Here is a 21,533-nt window from a genome sequence, read left to right as displayed (position 1 = left end):
TCCTAGACTCCCTCACTACAGGAAACATCCTCTCCACATCCACTCTATCTGTGTCCTCTGGTCCTAGACTCCCCCACGATAGGAAACATCCTCTCCACATCCACTCTATCTGTGTCCTCTGGTCCTAGACCCCCCCACTACAGGAAACATCCTCTCCACATCCACTCTATCTGTGTCCTCTGGTCCTAGACTCCCCCACTATAGGAAACATCCTCTCCACATCCACTCTATCTGTGTCCTCTGGTCCTAGACTCCCCCATTATAGGAAACATCCTCTCCACATCCACTCTATCTGTGTCCTCTGCTCCTAGACTCCCCCACTATAGGAAACATCCTCTCCACATCCACTCTATCTGTGTCCTCTGGTCCTAGACTACCCACTGCAGGAAACGTTCTCTCCATATCCAAGCTATCAATCCCTTTCACGGTTCGAAAGGTTTCACTGACACCAACCCTGATCTTTCTGAATTCTCTGAATACAGACCCAGAGCCATTGAAAGCTCTTCGTAGGACAAGCCTTTCCATCCTGGAATATCTTACGTAAAGCTTCTTTGTCACCTTCATCAGTGTCAGCACATCGTTTGTCAGACGGTGGCTCAAGCCTGCTTACTGTGCTGCAAGTGAGCAGTCAACAGTTCATTATAAAGTTTCAATATTAACATCTTTTATGTTGGAGTCTTCTTGAAATGAAGGCTAACACTACATTTACCTTGCTCATCACAGCCTGATCCCGCAAATTATCCTTCAGCGAATCCAGCACAGGGAATCCCATGTCCCTTTCTTCCCCAGTTTTTCTTTTGTATTTTAATTTCATTTAGAAACGAGTCAGCCTTCTATTTCACACCCCCCCCCCCAATGTGCATGCTCAAACAACCCCGGAAGTACATTCTATCTGCCTTCTTTGCCCATTCTCCAAATCTGTCTAAGTCCTTCTTTAGCCTCTCTGCTTCATGTCCCTTCATCTATCTTCAAATGGTCTGCAAATCTTACAACAAAGACACAATGCCACCATCCCAATCATTGACATCTGACGTAACGGATCCGTTCCCAACACAGACTCCCGTGAAACACCACTCGTCACCGTTTGCAACTGAGAAAAGGCTTCCTGTATTCCCACTCTTTGCCTCCTTCCCGGGATATGTGTTAATCATAAACTATATACAATGAGATCCACCTCACTGGATGTACAGGTGGACTTGATTCATAATAGACTAAAATTCAAGTGTTCATAAGACTGATGGCATCCGGAAAGAAACTGATCTTGTACCTATTTGTCCTGGCATAAATATTTAGAAAGATAGAAAATAGGTGCAGGAGTAGGCCATTCGGCCCTTCGAGCCAGCACCGCCATTCAGTATGATGATGGCTGATCATCCAACTCAGAACCCTGTACCTGCTTTCCCTCCATACCCCCGATCCCTTTAGCCACAAGGGCAATATCTAACTTCCTCTTAAATATAACCAATTAACCGGCCTCAACTGTTTCCTGTGGCAGAGAATTCACAAATTCACCACTCGTTGTGTGAAGAAGTTCTTCCTCATCTCGGTCCTAAAAGGCTTCCCCTTTATCCTTAAACTGTAACCCCTCTTACTGGACTTGCTGGACTTCCCTAACATCGGAAGCAATCTTCCTGCATCTGGCCTGTCCAATCCGTTTAAAATTTTATACTTTTCAATAAGATCCCCCCTCAGTCTTCTAAATTCCAGTGAGTATAAGCCTAGTCGATCCAATCTTTCTTCATATGAAAGTCCTGCCATCCCAGGAATCAATCTGGTGAACATTCTTTGTACTCCTTCAATGGCAAGAATGTCTTTCCTCAGATTAGGGGACAAAAACTGCCCACAATGCTCTAGGTCCCGTCTCACCAAGGCCTTGTACAACTGCAGTAGAACCTCCCTGCTCCCGTACTCAAATCCTTTTGCTATGAATGTCAACATATAGTGATCTAAAGCGCCTACTAGAAGGACAGAGTTGGAACAGGTGATGTCCAGGGTGTGATGGGTCTACAATAATGCTGCTTGCTCGCTTCCTGACTCTTGATGCATTTCAGTCTTGGATCGAGGGCAGCTTCACACCAGTGATCGTTCCCGCAGTCCTGACGGTTCTTTGGAGTCTATTCTTGTTTTCTTTGGTAGCTGATTCAAACCAGACAGTGATGGACGAACAGAGAACAGACTGGATTATTCCTGAATAGAATTGAATCAGCAGGTTAGGCAGCAGGTCAATGGACCACACGACGCCCCCTTCGCCCAACGCCTGGATCTGGGCTGGGTGGTGATAGGAGAGGTGTGCCCTGGCAACGAACACAAATCAACGGCTAACACACTCAAGACCAATGTGCTAGAGAGTAGCCGCCATATGATTCTTCAACCCCGCACAAGTTCCATGTGCGTCCAGGAAGCACCACAAGGCTTTAACAAGCGCAAAGTAACTGACGAGACGCTCGGTCAGTCTGTCTTTGCTCAAAAGGAGCATGATAATAAACTCGCTCCATCGGCTCAAGACGCCACCATCTTAAAAACGGAGGACACCAAGGTCTTCAGAGACAAAGCAAATAGTGGGGTCGTCCCACTACCTTTCAGAGAACCACGCCAGTGCTTGCCAAACAACAAAGAGCAGGCAGTCAAGCGGTTCACGCCCTTGCAAAAAACCACGAAAAGGAGACCTGAGATGCAGCAAAGCATCCGATCGACCCACGAGGTACTGGGCACACCAATGGCAGAGGTCACAGCCATTATGAATGCACGACCACTCCTACCCGTGTCTCCTGATCACTTAGGGAATACAACCTCTGCTGAGCCTTTCTGATAAGAGTGTCCGCGTTGGGTGTCCACTTCAGGTCCTGGGAGATTGTGACACCCAGAAATCTGAAGGTCTCCACAGCAGACACAATACTGTTTAGTATAGTGAGTGGGGGGGGAGTATTGGGGGGCTCCTCCTGCAGTCCACTGTCATCTCCACAGTCTTGAGCGTACTTAGCTCCAGATTGCTCTGACCACACCAGAGGGCCAACCATTCCACCTCCCGTCTGTATGCAGACTCATCACCGTCTCGGATAAGGCCAATGACAGTTGTGTCGGCTGCAAACTTCAGGAGTTTAACAGATGGATCCTGTGAGGTGCAGTCATCAGTGTAAAGGGAGAAGAGCAGTGTGGAGAGCACACGGTGCCCTTGGGGGGGGGGGGGGTGCGCACCGGTACTGATTGTCCGGTTGCAAGAGATGATGCTCCCCAGCCTCTCTTGCTGCACCCTGTCAGTCAGGAAGGTTGTGATCCACTGACAGATGGCGGGGGAGACATTCAGCTGGGTGAGTTTGGAGTGGAGCATTTCTGGGACGATGGTGTTAAACGCCGAGCTGAAGACAACAAACAGGACCCCTACAGAAGTTCCTGGGTTCCTGGATTATATTCAGTAGAGAGCAGCATGGCGAGAGGTTGAATTCCAACAGGGAGAAAAGACATTTTGAATACTGTGCGTTATTGGCTACAGGAGCCCACACTGATATAAGTTGATACATGTTATCCAAATGAAAGAAAAGTAAATAAGGAAAGCACAAATTAGGGGGCGGGGTGGAGGGGAATGCGATAGGAATTAGCGACCAGATGAGAGAGGGAAAAGTGAAGTCCAGATTTGCATTACATGTTTTAAATACCGAGAGTGGTCGGTGCCTTGAACGCACTGTCAGTGGAAGCAGAGAATGGCAGCTTAGGTGTCATCTGGACATTTACGCGGGGAATGGAGGGGTGCTGATCTCATATCGGCAGTTATATTGTTCCCTTATCACATAATGTTTTTCTTTTCCCAGACACGTTCAGCTGTGCGAACCAAAGAGCAAAGAAGGAGGAAGATTGAAGCCAAAAAACGCAACAAAAAATCACGTAACTACGGTGGAGTGAAACACAGACACGAGGGAGGCTGATGGAAGATCCACGTAAAGTGAACGGGTTATGGGATCAATCAACACTCTGCAAATAAGAAGCGACGTCACATGGAGAAAAATGTCTGAATCAGTGTCTCGGATGGATAAACATTCACTGAGCCAATTCACGCAGCAAATCAGGAGTCAACTCAGGGTTTCAGCACCGTTTTCTATTTTATTACATTTATTATTCAGCCATAAAGCGCGGAGTAGCCGTTCAGCGACCGACGACAAACCCGATCACAGAGGAGATTTACAAGGACGTTGCCTGGGTGGGAGAGCATGCCCCATGGAAATAGGTTGAGTGACCTCGGCCTTTTCTCCCTCGAGTGACGGAGGATGAGGGGTGTCCTGACAGAGGTGTATAAGATGATGAGTGGTATTGATGGTGTGGATACCCAGAAGCCTTTTCCTAGTGCTGAAATGGCCAACACGGGATAGTGTAGCTTTATGGGTCTCGGACGTAGGTCAAGGGGAGAGTCAGAGGTAGGTTCTTCACACAGAGAGTGATGGGTGAGATGGCAGAGCCAGAGACGGTGATAGAGGCGGATACAATAAGGTCTTTTAAGAGCCATTTGTATGGATACATGGAGCTTCGAAACATAGAAGGCTGTGCGGTAAGGGAAAAATCTCGGCAGTTTCTAGAGCAAGTTATATGGTCGGCACAACGATGTAGGCCGAAGATCCTGTAATGTGCTGTAGAGTTTCTGTGCGCCATGTTCTATGTTCCAACGCTGACCTAATCACAGGGCAACTTGCAATGACCAATTAACCTTCCTGGACTTTGGGTGGTCAGATGAATCCGAACGACGCTATGCTAACCACACCTGAGTTGAATAGGCTTAAAATATTTTTGCCATTTAAATCACACATTACAGCACATAATCAGCTGCTCAGGTAGCATGAATAGAGTACGAAGTAGACAGAGATTCGACCAGGGGTCATTTTATCAAAATGCCCATGACAGGTCAATAGACCAGTCTCTTACAACGCATTCGGATAACAGCGGGAGCACACGAGTAACACCTGAAATACGTGACCATGGTATTAATGGTCTATTCCCGGCCCTGGTCTCGGACAGAATCTGATGTTTCTCTGTATTGGTCACCATAATTCTTTATCTTCCTGTTCAAGGCTCCTTGATTGAGTCTTAAGAGCACAGAGACTATGTCATTTCCTGTCTGTTAATCAGACGCTGAAGCTCATTAGGTGTTTCCTAATCCCTGGAAAGGCACTTCCGCCGTCCATGCTCGTATCCCGCCCACTCTGTCCAAATGGGTTTGGGCCTCTGAGACACTAATGGAAGGTGAATGCCAGGAAAGTGACGAATACGGATCCCCTGCTCATAGCGAGCTCTGTGACGCTGAGCGTGAAATTAATGGAATTAAAACCACTTGGCCGCTTGTGCCGCGGCATTGGCCTCAGGCCAAGTGAAGAACGAATCTAAGCTGTGGGTTGAGCGTGAAGCGCTAAGATAATTCATGTTTTTCAGCGTAACCAGTAGTCAGAAACCTACCGGACCATGATGTGGGTGAAGACGGTGTAGAGGTTAGATCACACAGCAAAGTTGAGAGGGAAAATGTCGGCGGCAGTGTGAAGGTGTCAATTATGGGACATAGGAGTCTGGGCTGAGGTGAGGGAACTAAGCTGCTGTGATACAAACGAGTCAAAACCTTCACTGATGACTTCGTCGTGAGGATGTGAAACGCATAAAAGGTATATCGGAGAGATGGAGAACAATTATAAAGAAACATTGAAGGACATTCTGAACGATGGCGTTTCCCTCGATGGTTGCCCTTCCTCTGGGTCAAATCACGTGCCAACCATCCACTTCTCTTCTAGAGTGACGTCATCTGCGGGAACAATTCACACGTCAGCAATCCGAAAGTGCGGCTGCTGGTGAGGACAAACACGAGATGATGATTTTTGAATCTGTGCCAAACATCGTGACAATGGAGCATTGCATAGAACTAGTATATTTCATATCGCCACGGGCCCAGCAAATTTGTTACTTGCAATATCAGCATATCGCTGTACGATGTCGCCCAACTCCAGTCTTATACTGTGTTTCGAAACTGCTAACGACAGGGTAATATATACACGGCACAACCATGGCCCTGCACGGCTCACAGAACTGAAACTAGTGCATACGTTTCCTTTACAGGTGACACTATGTATCGGCAGCCCAATATCCCGTTCACTTACCTCTTCAGATCACTGTAAACAGATTGGTTCTCCAGGACAAGTCCCTGTAAATGTGAGGAAATCAGCATCATTAGCAGATTTTTTTAAAATCAAAAGCATTTCTTGTCTGAAGAAAACTGCAAGAATATTAAGGAGTACCTGCGCTCATTTAATAAATTATGTCTGAAAGTAACACGGAACACTCGGATCATGATGAACAGAGGATCCGAGACAGACAGTCATGGTCCCCAAGCGAAAGGGCACGTAATCCCTTGTCCTTTGCTTCCCTTCCGTCAAGAAGTTCAGAGTGATATTTGCAACTTTCTAGTCCTCAAAAACAATCCCATAGTAATCTGCAGCTTGGAATACCAGTACAATTCCCTCCACTACCTCTTCAGCGGCCCATTTCAGAATGCTGGGGTGCAGTTAATCCCGGTGATTTCTCCACCTTCAGCCCTTCCAGCTTGCCTTGCATCTTCTCCTTATTATAGTGACTGCAACCACTCCGGTGCCCTGACACTGTCATACTGATGGTCTGCTCCGCAGTAAAATCTGTCACATATTACAATATAACATGAGTTCATCCGGCATTTCTGTGTCCCCTACAGTTGCCTCTTCGACGTCATTCTCACTATCGAATGTCTCACTTCGGGATTTGTTTCTTTCTGTGTGAAATGGAACAATTACTATAAAAAGTGATTGACGCAAATATAGCCCTTACCATATAAGTAGAGCTTCCATCTTCTGCCTTGTTCCTTGCGCCCTGAAAAGAGAAATTGAAAATTTCTATTGAGAGGTTTAACCAAGTGCTCAACATTTGTATTCTGTCTCTCAACATATAAACACCACGAGTATCAATTTTCACATTCTTTCCTGCTTGGAGCAATATTGCACCATTCGCCAATCTACGTGCTGCGTGCTTCAGATTCAGTGTGAGAGTAATATATATTTTCTTTGACATAGGAACACTGCCGAACGATATTAAATCATTCGTAATCACTCAGCAATAAGGGTAGCATGATGTATGTTACTTAACGAGGAACTCGTCTCCAAAACCATTCATCTTGGGAGATAAGTCTGGATCAGAATGTGCACGTGACAGATTGGGGATACGGACTTGTGGCCTCAGGACGCTGACCGTATTTGCTCTTTCTCGTAAACGCTCACAGAGATCACTGCTGATCACAATGGGCCTGTGCAGACCTGACCATGCTTTCCCTCTGTGTCTTACCCGCGTGGACCGGACATTTACAAACTCATTCATGAAATATGTTCCAGTCAGAGTAAGATATGTCTTTGCAGAGAACAAGAATTATGGATTCTGCGCACACCGCAGGTGTCTCCAGTGACGTCTTTCTGCAGATGCAGAGCAACACCCACAAAATGGCGGAGGAACTCAGCGTTTCAGGTAGCATCAATGGAAATTAATAAACAGTCGCCGTTTTGGGTCGAGACCCTTCTACTGAACTGGAAAGTAAGCGGAAAAGCGGGAGCAGTAGTGGATAGGACGGTTTTCCAGCTGGAAGGTGAAAGGTGGGCCTGGAGAGTGGGGAAAGGTAAAGGGCTGAAGAGGAGACTGGACCATGGCAGAAGGAAGAGGGTCACCAGGGGAAGTTGCTGGCAGGTGGAGGGCACATATTTGAGTCCAGATTGGTGAATATGTGGGAAGTGAACAAAATGCCGGTAGGAAAATGTCGACGTTCATGCCATCAAGTTTGGTTTCCGTTATGAAGTGTTGTTCCCAGGTAAATGGAAATGGGAACCGGGATAGATCATCCATGATCTTAATAAATGACCAATCAGAGCAGAAGGGGCCGATGGTTGCCACCCGTCAGATTACTTATGTTCTTGTCAATAGACAATAGACAATTGGTGCAGGAGTAGCTCATCAGGCCCTTCGACAGAGCATCGCCATTAAATGTGATCATGGGTGATCATCCACAATCAGTATCCTTTGCAAAACGATAACTGAGTATTAGAGCTTTCAAAGAATATAAAAGTGGATAAATCTCCGGATCCTGACAGGATTTTCCCAAGGACCTTGAGGAAGGTCAGTGTAGAAATAGCAGGGGCTCTGTCAGAGATATTTCAAATGTCATTAGAAACGGGGATGGTGCCGGAGGATTGGCGTATTGCTCATGTGGTTGAATTGTTCAAAAAGGTTTCTAAGAGTAAACCTAGCAATTATAGACCTGTCAGTTTGACGTCAGTGGTGGGTAAATGAATGGAAAGTATTCTCAGAGATGGTATATATATATATTTATTTGGATAGATAGGGTCTGATGAAGAGCAGTCAACATGGATTTGTGCGTGGAAGGCCATGTTTGACAAATATTATTGAATTTTTGAAGAGGTTACTGGGAATGTTGACGAGGGTAAAGCAGTGGATGTTGTCTATATGGACTTCAGTAAGGCCTTTGACAAGGTTCCACACGGAAGGTTATTAAGGAAGGTTCAATTGTTAGGTATGAATATTGATGTAGTAAAATGGATTCAACAGTGGCTCAGTGGGAGATGCCAGAGAGTAGTGGTGGATAACTGTTTGTCAGATTGGAGGCCGGTGACAAGTGGTGTGCCTCAGGGATCTGTACTGTCTCCAATGCTGTTTGTCATGTACATTAATGATCTGGATGATGGGGTTGTCAATTGGATTAGTACGTATGCAGATCATACTAAGATAGGTGGCGTTGTGGATAATGAAGTAGGTTTTCAAACTTGCAGAGGGATTTAGGCCAGTTCGAAGAGTGGGCTGAAAGATGGCAGATGGTGTTTAATGCTGATAAGTGTGAGGTGCTCCAATTTGGTAGGAATAATCAAAATAGGACATACATGGCAAATGGTAGGGCATTGAGGAATTCAGTAGAATAGAGTGATCTAGAAATGATGGGGAATAGTTCCCTGAAGGTGGAATCTCATGTGGATAGGGTGGTGAAGAAAGCTTTTGGTATGCCGGCCCTTATATATCAGAGCATTGAGTATAGGGTTTGGGTTGTAATGTTAAAATTGTACAAGACTTTGGTAAGGCCGAATTTGGAGTATTGTGTACAGTTCTCGTCACCGAATTACAGGAAAGATGTCAACAAATTACAGACAGAGCAGAGCAGATTTACTAGAATGTTACCTGGGTTTCAGCACACAAGTTCCAGGGAAAGGTTGAACAAGTTAGGTCTTTATTCTTTGGAGCGTAGAAAGTTCGGGGGTACTTGATGGAGTTTTTTAAAATTATGAGGGGGATAGATAGAGTTGACGTGGATAGGCTTTTTCCATTGAGAGTAGGGGAGATTCCAACAAGAGGAGATGATTTGAGAGTTAAGGGGCAAAAGTTTAGGGGTAACACGAGGGGGAACTTCTTTATTCAGAGAGTGGTTGCTGTGTGGAACGAGCATCCAGTAGAACTGGTAGAGGCAGGTTCGATTTTGTCATTTAAAACAAAATGGATAGGTATATGGACAGGAAAAGAATGGAGGGTTATGGGCTGAGTGCAGGTCGGTGGGACCAGGTGAGAGTAAGCGTTCGGCATGGACTGGAAGGGCCGAGATGGCCTGTTTCCGTGATGTAATTGTTATATGGTTATATTTTATATCAGGAACATAATACAAAGATCCAACCTGTTCAATCCTTGAGAGATTTTCATAGTTTCCCGATGCGTTCACAGTGTTTGTATCCAAGGTGCCTGCGGGAACAATACAGATACGTCACAGCGGTGAAGAGCATCATGGGCCGTTGTTAACACAGCGGATGTCAATCCGGCCACAAAACAAAATGCCAGCGATAACATGAACTACATTCCCACAAACGCCAGAAACCGGTAAAACCCTGTATAGACGACCAATAATTTAGGTCAGAAACAGAAAGGTAAATCTCATACCGCCCCTCTAATTATATTGTAATCTTGAGTAGAAAATGTCCACTTATTTAACTGGACATCCCAACAACCCAAGCGGCATTATTCGCGCCCATTCGCTCAGATGAAAACCTCCAGCTTCTGTGCACTAGGAACTGCCATATTTAAATGAAATGTTAAGATTTCCAGGAGCTCAGTAGCAGAACAGTTGAAATGCAGTTCACTCACCTTTCCTTCCGGAATTGACGCTCGTGTCGTATTGGGATTGTGGCGGATCTCTGATCCTGAATAAACAGAAACAAATGTCAAACCATGAATCCGGCACGAAGTGACATTCTTGCACTGATACTCCGGATGATATAATTCCTATAAGTCCATTCAATACTTCCTAGTTATTCCTGAAAACTGTTCAGGTTATCAGATGCCCGATTCCAGTCCTACTCGATATCAACAATAATGGCCATAATGTGTTACTCAGAGATAACGGTTTGTCCTTTCGGATCTCAGTTTTCCAGGAGAGCGTGACACGTGTAACTGAATGGAAGCCTCTTTCAGAGAAAAATATTCAGGAGAAAGAAAATTGTCAGGAGAAAGTGTTTCGGGCCTTCAGATCTCAGTTTGTCAGGGGAAAGTGACACATGTATCACTGAACGCTTCCGCTTTCAGACAAACGTTCAAATTTCTGGAAAACAACGCCCACGTGAAAGCTTAATGCTGATTCTGTCCACGGACTGTCCCTGATCTGTGGAATGATTTCAGAATTGCTGATCAATTTTAGTAGCTTTTGGGAAATGAGATGTAAAAAAAAAATTGCAAAAAGTTGGAGCCCGAGCGGACCCCGTTTTTTTTCAATCACCAGACGAGAGGCGGGAGTTGACCAGCTGCAAGTTGATTGTTGTCGACAGGGTAATATTCAGTCACATATGGCAAAGTTATTTCCCATGGGAGGGGATTGAAGGGCGACTTCAGGATTGAAGGGCGTCAATTTAGAACAGAAATGCAGAGAAATTACTTTAGGCAGACTCTGGTAAATCTGTGGAATTTGTTGCCACACGTGTCTGTGGAGGCCAAGTCACTGGGTGTATTTAAAGCAGAGATCGATAGTTTCTTGGGCATCAAAGGGTCTGGGGAGAAGGCAGGGGAGTGGTGTTGACTGGACGAATTGGGTCAGTCCATGATTGAATGGCGGGGCAGAGTCATGGTCTTATGGTCTGATATCAGTTACCGTCTACAGAAAGGACATCAGTGCCTGGTGGACATCTCCACCCATGCACCGCTCGTGTTCCGTTCCTGAGCATTTCACATGTCCCGTCACCAGATATTTATCTATTTCCCTCTTCAATTTGTGTAATTTGCTTCATTCACCTGTCGCATCTCAAACTCGCATTAAAGCTTTTGGTATAACACTTTTGCAAAAAAAAGAAAAAGAAAACAGAATTCTACCGCACCAATTAAAAGCAGAGGCGACATTAGGAGAAAACATGCATTTACCCGCCAGCTTTCCTCGCGACCAACCATCCACTGACTCCGCCGATCAGGCCCACGCCAAGTAAACCAAGTACAATGCCCACGATGGCGCCAGAACCGAGGGTACAATTGCCATCTGTTTTTGCTGGTAACACACATGGGGAAAATATATATATCTACATTCCGAGAACACGTCTTTATCAGTGGCAAATTCATTTTCACAACAATTTGACTGAGTCAGTTTGGAGTCGTATATTGTGTCGCAAGGATCATTCCGGGAATGAGAGGGTTAACATCCGAGGAACATTTAATTGCTCTGGGTGTGTACTCGTTTGAATATAGAAGGATGGTGGGGGGGGGTGTGTGTGGATATCCCATTGCAACATTTCGAATGGACCCATAGAAACATAGAACATTACAGCACAGAAAAAGGCCCTTCGGCCCTTCTTGGCTGTGTGGAGCCAGTCTTCTGCCTAGTCCCACTGACCTGCACCTGGAGCATATCCCTACATACACCTCTCATCCATGTACCTATCCAAGCTTCTCTTGAATATTAAAAATGAGCCCTCAATTACCAGTTCATCTGTCAGCTCATTCCACATTCCCACCCACTCTCTGTGTGAAGAAGCCCCAACAATGTTCCCTTTAAACTTTTCCCCCTTCACACGTAACTCATACCCTCTGTTTATTTATTTTTTCTCCCCCGGCCTCAGTGGAAAAAGTCGGCTTGCATTAACCCTATATATACCCATCATTATTTTATTTTCCTCTATCAAATCTCCCCTCGTTCTTCTACGCTCGGGAATAAAGTCCAAAGCTATTCAAACTTTCTCTGTAACTCAGTTTCTCAAGTCGCGGAAACATCCTTCAAAACCTTCTCTGCACTCTTTCAACCTTACTAATGTTTTTTTTTCCTGTAATTAGGTGACCAAAACTACATGCAATACTCCAAATTTGGCCTCACCAATGTCTTATACAACCTCACCATAACATTCCAACTCTTATACTCAGTACTTTGGGCAAAGTACTGGAGAGTTTAACATCGGTAGCTGAGCGAAGGGCGCTGAGTAGGCTACGGTCAATTATGGAAAACCCTGAACATCCTCTACATAGCACCATCCAGAGACAGAGAAGCAGTTTCAGCGACAGGTTACTATCGATGCAATGCTCCTCAGACAGGATGAAGAGGTCAATACTCCCCAATGCCATTAGGCTTTACAATTCAACTGCCAGGACTTAAGAACTTTTTTTTTCTTAAAGCTATTATTAATGCTTTTTGAGTTAGTGATTTAGATGCATATCATATTATTACTGAGTTAAGTATTGTATGTAATTAGTTTTTGCTACAACAAGTGTATGGGACATTGGAAAAAAGGTTGAATTTCCCCATGGGGATGAATAAAGTATCTATCTATCTATCTATCTATCTATCTATCTATCTATCTATCTATCTATCTATCTATCTATCTATCTATCTATCTTATAAAGGCCAATGTGCCAAAATCTCTCTTTACGACCCAATCTACCTGTGACACAGCTTTCAGTGATTTTTGTATCTGTATTTCTTAATCCCTCTGTTCTACTGCATTCCTCAGTATCCTACCATTTACCTTTTCTGTTCTACCTTGGTTTGTCCTTCCAAAGTACAATACCTCAGATTTGTCTGCAGTAAACTACCATCAGCCATTTTACAGCTCATTCCCCCAACTGGTCCAAATCCCTCTGCAAGCTTTGAAAACCTTCCTCACTTGTCCACTACACCTCCAATCTTTGTATCATCAGCAAATTAGCTGATCCAATTTACCACATTGTCATCGAGATCATTGATATAGATGGCAAATAACAGTGGACCCAGCACTGATCCCTGTGGCACACCACTAGTCACAGGCCTCCACTCAGCGAAGCAAACCTCCACTACCACTGTCTGGCTTCTCCCATTGAGAAAATATCTAATCCAATTTACTACCTCTCCATGTATAACTAGCGACTGAATCTTAATAACTAACCTCCCATATCAAAGGCCTCACTGAAGTCCATGTAGACAACATCCACTGACTTCCCTTCATCTGCTTTCCTCGTAACTTCCTCGAGAAACTCTAATAGATTGGCTTGAACATGACCGACCACGCACAAAGCCATCTTGACTCTTCCTGGTAAGTCCCTGTCTATCGAAATACTTGTAAAGCCTTTCTCTTAGTAATCCTTCAAATAATTTACCTGCTACTAACGTCAAACTTACCGGCCTATAATTTCTCGGATTACTTTTAGAGGCTTTTTTTTAAACAACGGAACAACATGAACACCTCACCCGTAGATACCGACATTTTAAATATATCTGTCAGGACCCCTACAATTTCAACACAAGTCTCCAACAAGGTCCGAGGGAATACCCTGTCAGGTTCCGGGGATTTATCTACTCTGATTTGCCTCAAGACAGCGAGTACCTCCTCCTGTTTAATTTGTATAAGTTCCATGTCCTCACTACCTGTTTGCATTATTTCCATAGACTCCATACCAATTTCCTTAGTAAATAGAGATGCAAAAAAACATTTAAGATCTCCCCCATTTCTTTTGTTTCCGTACATAGCCGACCACTCTGATCTTCAAGCGGACCAATTTTATCCCTTACTATCCTTTTGCTCTTAACATATCTGTAGACGCTCTTAGGATTATCCTTCACCTTGACTGGCAAAGCAACCACATGCCTTCTTTTAGCTCTCCTAATTTCTTTCTTAAGTATTTTTAGCACTTTTTATACTCCTCAAGCACCTTATTTCCTCGCTGTTGCCTATATATGTTATACATCTCTCTCTTCTTCATTATCAGAGTTCCAATATCACTCGAGAACCAAGGTTCCTTATTATTATTCGTTTGGCCTTTAACCCTGACAGGAACATACAAACTCTGCACTCTCAAAATTTCTCCGTTGAAGGCCTCCCACTTACCAACGACATCCGTGCCAGAGAACAACCTGTCCTAATCTATGGTTTTTAGATCTTTTCTTGTACTTTCAAGCACTGGCACACAGTGCTTACAACACTGTGTGTCAGACAGAGTGGTCAGCAGCACTGGGGCTCCACACGGGACTGTCCTGTCTCCTTTTCTCTTCATCATCTACACCTCGGACTTCAACTACTGCACCGAGTCTTGCCAGCTTCAGAAGTTTTCTGATGACTCTGCCATAGTTGGATGCATCAGCAAGGCAGATGAGGCTGAGTACAGGGCTACGGTGGGAAACTTTGTCACATGGTGCGAGCAGAATCATCTGCAGCTTAATGTAAAAAGGACTAAGGAGCTGGTGGTGGACCTGAGGAGGGCCAAGGCAACGGTGACCCCTGTTTCCATCCAAGGGGTCTGTGTGGTCATAGTGGAGGATTACAAATACCTTGGGATACGAATTGACAATAAACTGGACTGGTGTATGAACACTGAGGCTGTCTACAAGAAGGGTCGGAGTCGTCTATTTCCTGCGGAGACTGAGGTCCTTTAAGATCTGCCGGACGATGCAGAGGATGTTCTACGAATCTGTGATGGCCAGTGCTATCATGTTTGCTGTTGTGTGCTGGGGCAGCAGGCTGAGGGTAGCAGACTCCAACAGAATCAACAAACTCATTCGTAAGGCCAGTGATGTTGTGGGGGTGGAACTGGACTCTCTGACGGTGGTGTCGGAAAAGAGGATGCTGTCCAAGTTGCATGCCATCTTGGACAATGACTCCCATCCACTCCATAATGTACTGGTTAGGCACAGGAGTACATTCAGCCAGAGATTCATTCCACCGAGATGTAACACTGAGCGTCATAGGAAGTCATTCTTGCCTGTGGCCATCAAACTTTACAACTCCTCCCTCGGAGTGTCAGACACTTTGAGCCAATAGGCTGGTTCTGGACTGACTTCCACTTGGCAAATTAACATCAGGTTTGACACAATATTTGAAACAACTGGACGCTCCGGTACAATTCTGACCTTCTCTGGCTTATCTATAAAAGGAGAATACCTGTGGAGCATCCGCTACAAATGATGGTTGCTGCTTACCTGTGTACTTGCAGTAAACCTCTACGTAGGTCTGTCCAGCATCACTGCTGAAAGAGTTGCTGGCGATGCACTTGTACGTCCCTACGTCGTTTCTGTTCACACTGATTATAGTCAGTTTCGCCCTGTCGGGAGATGTAAATATTCTGCCGTTTTCCCGGATGGGTTGGTTATCCTTGAACCATGTCCGTGTCTGAACAGTGCCCGACGCGTCACAACTCAGTGCGATGGTATCGAGGTTTTCCAGGGGAGTGGAATCATTGGTCACCACGGCAACCCCTGTCACTGGCCCTGGACCTAAAATTAAATTTCGAATGGAGTTACACTTGGTTTCAGCGACATCATGTTCATAACAATTGGTTCGCCAAATCAAGATCCCTGCCTCTGTCGTCATTCCTGTCTCTTATCCCCATGTGTTTCGATTTCAGATCAGATCGCGGACTGAATGAAACTCCGGCGGAGTTTAAAACTTTACTGCTGTTTCACAGGGGGAATAAGTAACTTGGCTATACTTTAATTGTCCTCTGGAACAAATGCGAATAAGCTGGTCTCCCCGTATACTCTGTCTTTTTGCATCTTATTACACCTACAAAATTAGTCCTATAATATTGTTGGCAACACCGAATCAAGGCTTTAGCCGGGTGTTTGATACATATTGTATCGACAGGACCGGCAGGAGGACAGGCGCGCCGGCGTTGCTGTGTTGGTGAAACATGAAGTTAAATTATTAGAAAGAGGTGAAAATGGGTGGGAATGTATTAAACCGATGTGCAGAGAGCTGTGGAACAGCGAGGGTAAAATGTCCCTGATAGGAATGGCACAGAGACCGCCAAACAGAATAATGATGAGGCCTAAAACTACAACGTGTGATAGAAAATGCATGTCAAGTGTGCAATGTTACAATAAGTGATGGGGGATTTCAATAGGAAGATAGATTTGGAAAATCAGGTTGGTGCTGGATCCCAGCAGGTGATCTTGTAGAGTCCCTGCGATCTGGTGTTTCAGGGCAGCTGGTGGTTGAACCAAGTAGAGGATCATCTATTCTGGATTTGGTGTTGAGCAAAGATACAGAATTGAACAGAGACCTTTAGGGGAAATAAAACAAAGAACTTCGGGAAAGTCTTTATAACGTGATCGAATTCACACTGAAATTTGTGAAGGAGAAGCTGAAGTCATATGTGTCAGTATTACAATGGGGTAAATTGAATTACAGACCCATGGGACGGGAGTTGGTCAGAACTGTTTGGAAAGGAGTCGATTATTAAGGATGAGGTCTCAGGGGACATGGGGGCACATGATAAAATAGGCTGCAGTCAGCATGTTTCCCTCAGGGGGAAATCTTGCCTGACAAATCTGTTGGTATCGTTTGAAGAAATAACAGGCAGGATAGACAAAGGATAACCGGTCGATGTTGTGTTCGGGAATTTTCAGAAGCCCATGACAAGATGCCATACATGATGCTGTTTTACAAGCTTCGAGTTAATGGTATTACATGGAAGATTTAGCATGGATAAAGTAGTGGCAGATTGGCGAAAGCCAAAGAGTGATCTTTTCATGCTCTCTGCCAGTGACCAGTGGTGTTCCACGGTGGTCCGTGTTGGAGCCGATTATTTTCCTGTTACATGTCAAAGATTTGGACGATGGAATTGATTGCACTCTTGTTAAGTTTGCAGACGACATGAATACACGTGTGATGGGCATTTCGCATTGAGGAATTAGAGAGGCCACACAAGAACTTAGACATATTTGGGGAATGGGAAAAGAAATGGCAGGTGGAATAGTGCCATCATGCAGAAACATAGAAAACCTACAGCATAATACAAAGCCTTCGGCCCAGAAAGTTGTGCCGGACATGTCCCGACCAATGAAATTACTAGTCCTACCCATAGCCCTATATTTTTCCAGCTCCATGTCCTTATCCAAAAGTCACTTAAAAGACCCTATCGTATCCGACTCCACCACTATTGCCAGCAGCCCATTCCACGTACTCACCACTCTCTGAGTAATAAACTTACCCCTGACATCTCCTCTGTACCTACTGCCCAGCACCTTAAACCTGTGTCCTCTTGTGGCAACCATTTCAGCCCTGGGAAAAAAAAACTCTGACTATGCACACCATCAATGCCTCTCGTCATCTGAGACACCACTGTCCGGTCACCTCTCATCCTCCGACGCTCCAAGGAGAAAAGGCCGAGTTCACTCAACCTACTTTCATAGGGCACGCTCCCCAATCCGAGAAACATCCTTGTAAATCTCATTGTAAATCTTATTTAAATCTTGCTACAAAACATATTAGGAGAATGGCCAGAGAAATGACAGATGGAATACAGTGCCGGTTAGCGAACGGTCATGCACTTTGTTTGAATAAATGGGAGATAAATCAGTGGAGGGAAATACAAAGTATCGAAGTGCATTGGGACTTGGGAGTCCTTGTGCAAGATCCAGTAAAGGTTAATTTTCTTGTTGATTTTGTGGTCAGGAAGGCAAATGCAATGTTAGCATTCATTTCAAGTGGACGAGATTATAAAAGCAACGATGTAATCTTTCAATTTTTAAGCACCAGTGAGGTCTCACCCGGAGTACTGTGAGCAGATTTAGGCCATTTTTCTTGGAAATTCACTCACATGAGTCTAACATTGAATGGTTTTCATATGAAGAGCATTTGATGGCTTTGGGTCTGTATTTACTGGAATCAGAAGAATGAGGGGTGACCTGATAGACAGATTCCTTCCTCTCAGCTCTTCTGGATTCTACTGAATACAGGCTCAGAGACATTAAAGGCTCATATTATGACTAGTCTTTCAATCCTGGAATCATTTTCGTGAACCCCCTTTGAACCCTCTCCAATTTCAGCACATCCATTCTCGGGTAAGGGGCCAAAAACTGTTCACAATACTCCAAGTGAGGCCTCGCCAGTGCTTTATAAACTTTCAATATTATATGGTTACTTTTATATTCTTGTCTTCTTGAAATGAATGCTAATATCGCATTTCCCTTCCTCACAAAAGACTCAACCTCTAAATTAACCTTTATACAATCCTACACAAAGGACTGACAAGTCCCTTTGCACATAATTATTTTTGTTGTTTTTTTGTTCATTTAAACTATAATCAGTGTTTGACACATGGGCTAATACAGTGATACTGGCGGTAAACGTTCAGTCGATGTGATGCTCACGGTAATCCTAACGTTACAGCTGTCTGTTTTGCTTTTCATTCACCATGAATAGGAAGCATGTCTCCCTCTTGCCGTGCACTCCAAACTAACTGTGTCATTGTGTTCTACTGAGTCAGCGTCATTCGATGTGATGTTGGGCCTGGATACGGATTCTGTAAAAATACCACAGATCATGGATCACGTGTAATGTACTGTGATGAAATGATGGCTCCAAGGATATATATTCTGCTTAAAGCAATATAGTACGGACGCACAGATCAGAGATAAAACTACATAATGTTGTCAATATTCCGGTCGCCTCACGACAGGAAAGACGTGGAAGCCATAGAAAGGGTGCAGAAGAGATTTACAAGGATGTTGCCTGGATTGGGGAGCATACCGTATGAGAACAAGTTGAGTGAACTCGGCCTTTTCTCCTTGGACCGACGGAGGATGAGAGTTGACCTGTTAGAGGTGTATAAGATGATTAGAGGCATTGATCGTATGGATAGGAAGAGGCTTTTTCACAGGGCTGAAATGGTTGCCACAAGAGGACACAGGTTTAAGGTGGAGATCTTAATATGACGATGACACAGAAGATAGATATCTTATTAGATATCATATTAGGAGATCATATTAGATCTCCTAATATGATCTTAATTAAGGTACGGAGGAGATGTCGGGGTACGTTTTTCACACAGAGAGTGGTGAGTGCGTGGAATGGGCTGCCGGCAACGCTGGTGGAGGCGGATACGATAGGGTCTTTTAAGAGACTTCTGGATAGGTACATGGAGCTTAGAAAAATAGAGGGTTATGGGTAAGCCTTGTAATTTCTAAGGTAGGGACATGTTCGGCAAAAGATAGACTAAAATACAGCAAAAATGATTACTTGATGGCCTTGAAGACGGAACGGACATCCGGCACGGATAAGTGCGAGCAGCCTGCAAGCAGAAACGGCGATACACAGCCAGGCACAACAGTGAGAACTGAACAGTCCGAGAGCAGGTCTGGCAGAGTTCACTGGAGTCCAGGTTCTGCGACCACCGTAAAGGTTGTATTGTATTCTATCACCACAGAAATAAAATGAAAGTTATAGTCCGAGATCGCATGACTCTGTCTCACTTACCAGTGACACGCAGAGTGACGGTAGCTAAGGTTTGGGAGCCATTCGTTGGAACCATATTCACACGGTATTCCCCGCTGTCCGCGGTGTTCACCGACTTCAGCAGAAACGACCCGTTGGAGGTGAATAACTCAACCCGCGATCGGTACTCATTATCTAGAATCTCGTTTTGACCGATCCACTGGGCGACTGTTCTCCCTTCAAAAATCCAGCTTCCACTCCTGACGTTGGACGACGGCAGGACTGAAAAAAGCGCATCAGCCCCAGCGGTGACATTTATCTGGCTGTGCTCAACGATAATAGTAAACTGCTGGGACTCACCTGAGAAAGAGAAAATCATATGAGGGAAAAGCGACAGACGCGGATAGACTTGGGAACTGCACTTAACTCAATCTGTACAGATACCAGGGATCTGTTCTTAGCTCAGTAAGGTCGATAATTATAACCTGATCTTCATGCCTCCTACCACCCGTCACTCTGATGGTTATCCGCCACTGAGGGTTCGAGAGAGTGACCCTCACCCGCCGTTATGTGGAGACAAAGAACGAGAGCTGCGAAGGCCAGTCCCGACATCCCGAGAGAGCAGCGCCGATCTCTGTTACACTCGGAGACTGAGCCGCACTTCCTGGTTTGCGTGTCAGATATCTGGATTCTGACGTCACAAGCGGCAGCGCAGATTGGATCAGAGAGTCTGTACTTTGCTCAAATCTACATCAAATCCTGTGTGCTGTTCTACAACTATCTGCTGCTGTGTGGAATCCGATAATGATCTCAAAGAGAGTTTCTCTCACCCACCGACATGAAGAGAAAGAGAGAGAGTAAAGTGAACGTCATCCACGCGATCCCGAGAGAGCGGCGCCTGTCTCTGTTACATTCGGAGAGTGAGCCTCATTTCCTGGTCTCCATGAGAGATCCCGAGAGCCTGTTATCTGAAAAGACGGAGCTGTCTGGAGCGCAGAGCGAGAAGGCGGAGAATGAACGAAACTAAAACGCTGGAGAAGCAGAAGTCTACTCGGCCCATCGATACTCTGCTGTCGTCCTCCACCAGCTCACGTGGAATTTTCCTCAAAACTACTTCCCTCCGGGATAGGTAGACTGGCTGAGTGTTGTCGCCGCAATAATCTTGCACACAAGGACAGCAAGACCAAGGATGTGATTGTGAACGCCGCGAAGGAGATGTCGGGAGATCACACACCAATCCTCATTGAAGGGTCGGCGGTGGTGAGGGTGAGCAGGTTTAAGAGATTTGGTATGGGTATGTCACCAAAAACTGGGAAATGTTCGCACATGCAAGGCGGAGAGTATTCTGACTGTTTCCATCACCGTCTGGTGTGCAGGCTGCAATGCACAGGATCGACACAGATTGCAGAGGCTTGTGTACAACAATCACATTCATCACAGTGCAAGCCTCTTCATAATCAAGAACATCTTCAGAAGGTGGTTCCTCAGGAATACCAGGTCCATAATTAAGGGCGATCACCGTCAGGTGTATGGTCTTGTCTCATTACAACTATTAATCTCATTAAACGCCAGGTGAGAGAGGTTTACTTTTCACAGGGACAGTCACGGACACACAGACTCACACAGTTCAGAGTCAAGATGGATTCGGTCAATGGAAGACACGAGTGAGTGGGTCGCTGGTTTAAACTATCAGTAGCCCAAAAGGGTGTGAATTAAGATCGATCCTGAGTATTGACAAATGACTCTCACAAGTTCTGCAACAAGATGTTTTGCAGAGAAGAGAAGAGAGGAGAGGAAGGCTTGAAACTGAAGAAACCTAGTGACAATGAGGTCACTGTTCGGACTCTC

The 21,533-nt window shown here is 45.0% G+C and overlaps 1 protein-coding gene across 2 annotated transcripts; it reads right to left on the bottom strand.

The window, feature by feature from the left end:
* Positions 1-4,118: 4,118 nt before the first annotated feature.
* LOC140721227 (cell adhesion molecule CEACAM15-like) lies at positions 4,119-20,315 on the bottom strand. Of its 2 annotated transcripts, none has more exons than XM_073036081.1 (9): positions 20,246-20,315; positions 19,728-20,045; positions 15,449-15,742; positions 11,440-11,560; positions 10,177-10,232; positions 9,713-9,777; positions 6,826-6,867; positions 6,126-6,169; positions 4,119-5,816 (listed from the first exon to the last, which is right to left on the bottom strand). In XM_073036081.1, the coding sequence occupies exons 1-9, from the start codon at positions 20,295-20,297 to the stop codon at positions 5,759-5,761; spliced, it is 1,050 nt and encodes a 349-aa protein (XP_072892182.1). In that variant the 5' UTR covers positions 20,298-20,315; the 3' UTR covers positions 4,119-5,758. The 2 variants fall into 2 exon arrangements, with proteins under 2 accessions (XP_072892182.1, XP_072892183.1); XM_073036082.1 differs by having other exon boundaries at positions 4,119-5,773.
* Between the last annotated feature and the right edge of the window lie 1,218 nt (positions 20,316-21,533).

Source organism: Hemitrygon akajei, unplaced genomic scaffold, assembly GCF_048418815.1.
Source record: "Hemitrygon akajei unplaced genomic scaffold, sHemAka1.3 Scf000052, whole genome shotgun sequence".
Classification (NCBI taxonomy): Eukaryota; Metazoa; Chordata; class Chondrichthyes; order Myliobatiformes; family Dasyatidae; genus Hemitrygon; species Hemitrygon akajei.
Note: the sequence above shows the minus strand (reverse complement) of the source record. Positions and strands in the feature narration are given on the sequence as shown.